Source organism: Hydra vulgaris, chromosome 01 (genome assembly GCF_038396675.1).
Source record: "Hydra vulgaris chromosome 01, alternate assembly HydraT2T_AEP".
Lineage (NCBI taxonomy): Eukaryota > Metazoa > Cnidaria > Hydrozoa > Anthoathecata > Hydridae > Hydra > Hydra vulgaris.
The window spans coordinates 44,277,832-44,287,500 of NC_088920.1; the positions used below are offsets into that span (position 1 = coordinate 44,277,832).

General features: G+C 26.2%; 1 protein-coding gene across 1 annotated transcript in view; it reads left to right on the top strand.

The window, feature by feature from the left end:
• The window catches only part of LOC100198255 (uncharacterized), an 11,411-nt gene continuing 1,742 nt past the window's right edge, over nt 1–9,669 (top strand). The window contains exons 1-2 of the mRNA XM_065788294.1: nt 1–379; nt 8,917–9,669. The exon at nt 8,917–9,669 is cut by the window's right edge and continues 1,742 nt beyond it. Of these exons, the coding sequence (XP_065644366.1) occupies nt 223–379; nt 8,917–9,669 (910 nt within the window). The 5' untranslated portion in view covers nt 1–222. The remainder of the gene's footprint in view (nt 380–8,916) is intronic.

The window sequence follows — 9,669 nt, forward strand, 5'->3', positions numbered from 1 at the left end:
TGTCTTAATAGGTGAGCCACGGAATGTTGCTATGGAAATACATTAAATATTCAAAAATCATGTAAACAGCCTAATTGTTCCGTTACTAATCAAGCGTTAGGAAGTTACAAATCCAAGAAGCCAGAGCTCTCTTACATTTTATACACACACAAATACATATACACACACGTAATCACTATTAACAGAAAATAAATTGTGTATTAACCTGCTGAAATTGCGAATATGTCTGTTCAATACGCTCCAACAAGATTAAAAATACCTGAAGGTTTTCAAGCATTGTTGGAAGGGTTAGCAAGAGAAGTTTTACGAGAGCAGCCTAGTGACATTTTAAAATTTTCTGCTGATTATTTTAAAAATCGACTTGCATTGCGTGAAGGAGGTAAGATATTTATTTTCAATTAAAAGCAACAACTGTTTTAATAATAGGAGAAGAGTTTTTTAAGGATAAAACGAGATAAATGAGGAAAGGAAAATAAAGAAAATTGTGTAGGAAAAAAATTGAAGCGAAGGAAAATATTAAAGGTTATAAGTAAAAAATTGAAAAAAAAAGTAAAAAAACAACTAAAAGCAAATTTAATATAAAAAAATGTTCCTAATGCATTTGAAAGTAGAAAACTACAATGCGTTATTAAAAGAAAACAAAAAGAACAGTTTTTAAGTGTTTTTTTTTAAATATATGTTATTTGCATTGTTTATACTGTTGTTTATTTTTGTAGAATGGTTATATTGGCATGTATTTTCGTTTATTTTTTTATATTGTTGTGTAATTCTGTGTATTGTTTATACTGTTATTTATACTTGTTTATACTGTTGTATTTTTGTGTATAATTTATGTTGTCGTGTACTTTTGTGTTTTGTTTATATATGTTTTGTTAATTATATTTATTGTTTTTGCTTTTTACAATTTTTTGGTATTATTTAAGTAATTTTATATTATTGTTTCATCTTAATACTTAAATATATCTTTTTGTTTTTTTAATATTATTTTTTATTTTTTCATTCTTCTGATCATACCTCATTAAAAGTTGTGTTGTCTTATTCATTCATTATCTCTCTTATCATCTTATCCCCTCATTTTTTCTGTTATTAGTCTTGCATTTTTCAAGAACACAACTACTACATAGCCCGCTACATGGCTATATGGCTACTATATGGCCCGCTATATGGTTACTATATGGCCCGCTACATAACTTTTAAATAGCCCATACTACATACCCATTAGGCTATCCGCCCACTATACAGCTAATGTATAACTTGCTACAAAATAACTTGTTATATGTAAGCATATAGTTACATACAACTACTTCATAGCCTACTCAAAGCTACTGCATAGCCAGGGTGTTAGCCAGCCCAATGGCACTATGTATGCCACAGAATTCCAAAAGGGTTTAACATTCCCAAAATTCAATGAATTTTTTCTTTTTTAGTAGTAGTAGTAGTAGTAGTAGTAGTAGTAGTAGTAATAGGCAGGGCTGCTGATAACTTTTATGATGCCCTGGGCATGGCAGCAATTAGGCACCCATGTAATCATGAAAACTCTTTCAAACTATTAAGATGGGAAATATCTTCCATAAAATTGTCCTTCATTTCACAAGCTTTAATTTTTACTAGTTCTTGATCTTTCAACCAGAAGAATGAGAATCTTTAAGAAACAATATATATTTTTTCGATATATATATTTTTTTCGATAAAAGATCTTACAATTGAGGTCATTTACAAATAGTTAAAAACTAATTTTAAGTAAATAACATGAAATAGCATTAATAATACAAATAACAATGATTATAATAATGATGATAAATTATAAGAATAATAAGAAAATTATATGATAATAAATCAATATCAACTTTAAAACAACAATTTAATATAATGCACAGACAGGAAAGTTTCAAACAGTTATGTACTGACAAAACGTAACAGCCTACCATGTAACTTAAACAATTACTACAATAAAAAAGTAATAATGTTTTAATAAATATAATAATCTTGATATCAATAATCATATAAATAAAAGTAGTATAAATATTTCATTAAAAAATAACAATAAATAAACAAACAAAAAGTTTTCAATATTACTCACAAATAAAACGTGTCACCCACTTACACACAAACATTTAGTCACGAAAAATATAGAGTTTTCTCAATAAATGACAATAATAAAATAAAAAAGTAAATCATATCAAGCAAACACATATAGTCTTTCAAAAATAATAAAATTTAAAAAATATTCTTTTTCCTTTCTTCATAAACGGAGCAATTTTTATATATTTTTAAAATTCTTTTTAATTACTTTCCATTTTCGAATGTTTTTTTTCTTTTAACTTTGTTTTTTTGTCTTTTTCTTATCTAATTTTTTTCTTTTTTTAATTTGTTTGATTTTTTTTTTAATTTTTTTTTTAGTTTTTGCTTTTTTATATCTTTTTTTTCTTTTCTTCATTCTCTTTATTTTTATTTCATTTATTTTTCTTATTTTATTCTTTTTTCTTTATCTTTCTTTTTTTTTTAAATTTATTTATAAAGTTTGTTATAAAAAAGCGTCCGCCATTCCGGAAGTCTCTACACTGTCTCAAACAGTTTTCAGTCTTAGTTTTAATTGTAATTGATAAACAATTATGTATTGCAGTATAAGGTTACTGTGTTCTTTGAGTGCAGTTAACCCCTTAACTGTTAATGGTGTATATATACGCATGATAAAACTTTCGAAAAACAGCATTGACGTATATATACGCAAATATTTGTTTGATGAGGTGTGACACCTACAATACCAAACCATGAGCAGTGAAACCAATCATATATTCTAGAACATTCTTCTACGGAAATTTTAAGCTTATAATGGCTATGTTTTAAAAAACTGTAACTGATTTAGTTTGAATATTAGTAAACACTGTTTTAAAATAGCAAGTTGTAAAAAAAAAAAGCTAGTGTAACTGAACTCCACAGATGATATTGTTAGTTCTATGTTGGAAAGTAATAATGAAATTTCAGATTTTAGTGATTTTAATGATATGATAGATGGCACAGATATCCACTAAAGAGGACAGTAATGATGTTATAAACAAGTCAAATGCTGAAATCGATGAAAGTGTTGTTACCCAGCCTTCTTTTTTTGTTCCAACTAGTGAAAGATAGCAAATGGCTACAAAAAAATATATTTATTGGTAATTTATGTTGGAAAAAAAGTAAGCCTGTATCAGGTATGTGCAGGCAAATCTTTCATAGTGATCCAGGTGTCCATGAGTCTGTAACACCAGATGATCCGCTGGAGGTTTTTAAACTCTTATTTACTAATGAACTTGATATATGATAGTAAAAATGACAAATAAATATGCAGATCATAGCAGTATAGGTAATGTGTACTCTAAGACCCGTTTTTCCGAAGCGGAAGACACAACTAATAGCATTTAAATGTACTTCGCTGTGCTAATATACTGTGGTTTATTAAAAAAAAAAGTGATGCTAAATTATGTGTTTCACTTTGTTTTAAGAAATATCATACTCTGTATCTACTTTTCGAACAGCATACTATCAGTCCAGCTTTTATTTTGGTTTCTGTATCTGCTAGGTTAGTGTTTTACTCCTTTGAGGCAGTGAGGTGATTTAAATATTCTTTTGACATATAAAACTTATCACCCGCTGTATTTGATGCTGCTATTTTAGAAGACAAATTTTACTGTGCTTTTTCCTGATGAAAGTCTCAGATCAAATATTAGGGACTTATTAAGCTGCATACAAAAAAAGGCAGCCCAAATTCATCTGGATTATAAATTTCATCAAGTTTAGACCTTGGCAAAATTGTAAGAAAAGTTGTTTCCTACCATGGCATGATCATATGCATGTATATATATATATATGTATATATATATATATATATTTATATATATATATATATATATATATATATATATATATATATATATATATATATATATATATGTATGTATGTATATATATATATATATATATATATATATATATATATATATATATATATATATATATATATATATATATATATATATATATATATATATATATATATTCCTATTGTTTATGGCTAAGGAAATGTGTTTGTGGTAAAAAATGGCTCTTCGCTTGTTTGTGATATTAAAGCTGACAAAATTAAGGTTAGATTATGTCAAAATGCATTGATTTAATTGCAGGAAGTAATTAAACCATAAAACTACAAATTAAAAGACTAGAATATTTTAAAAAACATCCAGAATGTTTTTATTTTATTTTTTAACTGTAAAACATGCGCGGAGTGTTGCTACATTGACTATTTTATAGCCTGACTCACAACAGTGCTGCTAGATTGACTGAAAAATAGCCTGACTCGCAGCGGAGTGCTGCTACATCAGCTGATTTGAGTTTGGTTGGGTCAAACAGTCTATCAAATAATTACATTTAAAAAATGAAAATAAAATTTTTCTAGTCTTTAAAATTAAAGAAAACTTAAAACTGACATTTTATGGTAAAAACTTAAAGGCGACCCTGCAAGAGGTCGCCTTTAAGTTTTCACCATAAAATATCAGATTAGGGTCGGATTTACCCACCAGGAAATTTCCTGGTAGGCCTGGCAACTTTTGTGACTGTGGCCGCCAGCTTCCACCTGTTACTGTACATAGTAAAAAAAAGTATTTTTTCCACTCTTAATTCCATCATATCTTAATAATAATAAGCATAAAACATTATAACAGTATATAACTTTATGACGTGTCACAAGTACTGTAAAACTGGTAGATAAAGATATTTAAAGAAGAAACCACTAAAGCGTCAACAAAGTATATTTCTGAAAATATGTCTTGTTATCAAAATTGTATTTTTTTGCAGATATGTTCTCGGCTCTCACAATGCTATTTGTGTATTTTTAAATTTAATCATATCGTTATCAGGTCTCCTGTTATGTAATATGTTACTATAATTATTACTATACACATTTTAGTTTATTGAGGCATACATTAAGTTACAACTTTTAACTTATATATTCTGTCAGTTAATTAAATCATCAGAAATAAGTTTAACAAACGCATAATAAATGGAGCATTCTAATAAAAGGCACCCGAGTAGGCTGTGAAAAAAGTTTTTCTACCTTATAAATTATATAAATACATTATAAATTATATAAAAAATTGTCTACAGAATCGTTTATCACTTGTAATTTGGATGTTGGAATCTTAATGAATTTAAATAACGACATTTTAGAAGAATTAACAAAACAACATTATTGATGAAATTGTAAAACATAGTTCTTTACTAAAAAAAATTTTAATAATTTAGATTATTATATCTCATTATTTGTTAAAAATAATGGTTCCTTTAGTTGTATTATTTTATTAATGTGTTACAGGGTTCCCGCTCTTCAATAAAAACCTTAAATAATTAAAACTTCCTTTAAACTTAATAAATAACCTCAAAAAGATTGAAAATGATTATCTCCTTGAGTAATGAGTTTCTCCAAAAATTTTAATACACTTTTTTGCCGTTTTTAACCAAATCTCCTTGAAAATTAAGAAAGTTTAACAAAGCCTAAAAACATGTGAAAAGACTTTTATTAGAGCTAGGTCCCTTTTTTGAAGAAACTTTGAGCTGTTTCATTTGGGTGCGAGATCTTCTGCCGATACAACCCCTCGTTAATTGGATTATAGAAAAAACACATCCTTTTATTATAAATATTAAAAGACATTTTAAAAAACAAGAAGTGTAAATAGGCTGTTACAATTTGATGAGGCCGGTCACTAATGGTTTTCCTGGTCCATGTTAAAGAGCTAGTCCGACCCTGTATATATATATATATATATATATATATATATATATATATATATATATATATATATATATATATATATATATATATATATACACATATATATATATATATATATATATATATATATATATATATATATATATACATATATATATATATATATATATATATATATATATATATATATATATATACATATATATATATATATATATATATATATATATATTTATATATATATATATATATATGATATATGATATCATCATCTCTAAATGATATCAGAGCTATATAATTGATTTTTTGACAAGATTAAATAAAAATAACTACATAATTTTCACTGCTAAAGGTGTCATGTGTTTTGCAATTATCAGGTAAAAAATACATTATTTTTTTTGTAAAAAAAAAAAAACTCTTAATAAACATCGTGACATTCAAAAACAATTATAAAACTGTATATATACAAATATATAAATATGTATATATATATATATATATATATATATATATATATATATATATATATATATATATATATATATATATATGTATATATATATATATATATATATATATATATATATATATATATATATATATATATATATAATATATATATATATATATATATATATATATATATATATATATATATATATATATATATATAGAATTTTTGATTATATATACTTAGGTAATTAGGAAAGTTCGTAGAACTCCCCTATTAAAAAAAAAAAAGAAGAGTTTTTTAAATTTTATTTTATCAGATGTTCAAAATAATATCCATCGTTATCTATACAAAGTTGCATCCTTTCCATTTGTCAAACGTTTTTTTAAACTCTCCTTTGGATATACTTTGAAGTAGCTTCGTTATGCAAGTTTTTTGACTTTCGACATCGGTATCGTCATCAAGATTTTTTTTATCAAGTCGAATAGCCAATAATCGGATGGAGCTAAGTCTGGTGAGTGGCGAATTATTGTAATTCTAGCTTGGTTTAGACAATTTGTGACGGTTTCAGTCACATGGGGCCGAGCGTTATCATGGAGGAATTTGAAATTTGAGTGCCTGTTTAGGTCTTTGCTTATTTATTTCGCATATAAGAGGTTTCAAACAATTTTTTATATAATATTCGCTTGTAATGGTGTCTCCCTTTTCAACATAACCCAAATGAACAACACCTTTGTTTTGAAGAAGATATAGAACATATTTTTCGGCTGAAACCTGTCGCATCTTACTATAGTTCTTGGACTTTCATCTTCACCAACCCAACTAGCATTAGCCGACTTGTATCCAACTTGTCTCAAATAAAACCACGACTCATACCCTGTAATAATATCACATAGTCTCCATGGGCCGTTTCTGAAAAGGGCTAAATTTTCCTTACATGCCTTAACTCTATTCTTGCGATTTTGATCAGTTAACTCGTGAGGTATCCAAACATGATGTTAGTTTTCTTTTTTTAAGTGCATTGTGAATGATTTCATTGATTGTAAAATGATTAATCGATGTCAGGGCTTCAATTATATCATGTGTTGCATGCGGATTTTCTTCAATAATGGCTCGCACACATTCAATATTCTTAGCTGTATACGTGGTTTGAGGGTGCCCTGTGCGAGGATCATCTTTGAGACTCTCTCTACCATCTTTAAATAAAGTAGCCCACTTGGCAACTGTACTATATTTTGGAGCTTGGTTACCATGAACTAAAACCAACTCATCGGGTATGGCTTGTGCTGAAACTCCAAGTAGAGTACGGGTTTTAATATATACTCGATATTCAAATTTTTCCATTAAAAAATTATTTTTTTTAACGTATATAATAAAATTTAAATAACTTTTTTAATAAACATTCAAAATATTTCTACAAGTACTTAAAATGTTCATAATTAAACGCAGTTTAAAATGATATATAAATATTTAATTATTTTGTGTCTCATTGTATCTTTACAGATGAAGTTCTAGGAACTTTCCTAACGACCTAAGTATATAATTTTTGATTATATATATATATATATATATATATATAAATATATATATATAAATATATATATATATATATATATATATATATATATATATATATATATATATATATAATCAACTTTTGATTTGATTTGTTTAAAGGAGACAAGGTCAAGTACACTTTATGTAAAAACCATTAAATTTAATTGAGGAAACTAATTAAATTTTATTATTTTTTAAAAACCAATATAAAGCAAATCAATAGAATGTTTATATTTTTATTTTTTTTACCGTTTTCATACATTGACCAACAAATTGGTAGAAAATGCGAGGAGTGCTGCTACATCGACTGACAAATAGGTAAACTAGAGAGGAGTGTTGCTACATCAACTGAGAAATAGTTAAACATGTGAGGAGTGCTGCTACATTAACTGAGGTTTCGGTTTCGGCAGGCAATCTATTAATTAAAAAAAAACTTTTTAAAATTTTTAAATTTATTCCGGTCTTCTAAATTAATTTTTTTCAAAAAAACATAAAATTTAGATTTTATGATAAAAATTAAAGACGAAAAGCAAAAGTTTATATATATATATATATTTATATATATATATATATATATATATATATATATATTTATTTCTTATGTTTTTATTTTAATTATTTATTATTTGTTCAAGTCAAGGATATACAGTTTATAAAGTATGCAAAATCTAACCTTACAAATAATTATTTTAATATAGGAATTGTATATTTCATATAAAAATAAAACTTCAAATATATTTGCAGCCACTGCAATATAGGAGTTGTAGTTGTTTCTATTATTAGTTATGAAAGAGATAAATTTTAGATTATGATGACAACTAATTTGCCTACTTTAAAGAGTTATCGATACAAATTTATAATTTTGTTTATTTATGATTAGCTATAGTTATAATCTTATTATAGTAGAAGTTTGACTTATTTATTTTATTAATATTAGTTAAAAATTATAACTAAAAATGAATAATATAATAAGAGAAAAATTATTTTAGCAGCTCTGATTTTCACTTCAACATATGTAAACTTACCTTTGCAAAATTGTATTTAGATTATTAGTATTAATAATTATTATTATTATAAATATTATCATTATTTTTATTACTATTGTTTGGAGAAACTCATACTTTTGATATCCATATTATTGTAGAAAGCTGTAAGAATTCCTCTACGAAGTCAGAGTCTGCATCTGTTAAAGATTGTGCTTTGCCTAAAAGAGACTCAGTTGTTCAACCAAAATTATCTATACATAAAAAAACATCAGTTCTTCAGCAAAATCCTGTAGCGTCAGAAAAGATTTCCGAAACTAGTAGAAAAGACTCTACAGCACTTTTGAAAAAAAAAGATTCTGTTCAAGATGAAAAAAATGATGTTTTGCCTCAAAATGTTTCCTTTAGGAAAGACTCTATACCAAAGAGAAATTCCAATTTGAATTCTATTTCCCATGAAAAGAATGGTGTGTCATCTAAACATGTTGCAATACAAAATGAGGCACCGCTTGTGGATAATACTTTGCTAATGAACCAAGAAAGTTTAGTAAATTCTACTCGAAGTTCCACTGTTAAAATAAATAAGCGTTCCAGTTCTATTAAGAATGCAGAAGCTTTATCTAGTAAACACTTGATAGATAATACATTATCACAAAGTCAAGTTCTTGATAACAATCAAGAACATCAAACTATGATAGAGTTATCAAGTCACAGTATTTCTCAAGCAGTAGTCGACGGTACTATAAATGAAAATGTTGGTGATGTTACTCACGTTGATAATCATGCCAGTTTAGAAGAAACTGAAAAAGCAGCAGTTATTATTCAAGCAAATTTCCGTGGACATCTAGCTCGTAAAGCAATTGATTCTATAAAGTCCAGTTTAGATGAACCAGCAGTCTCGGGTATTCAGCCTA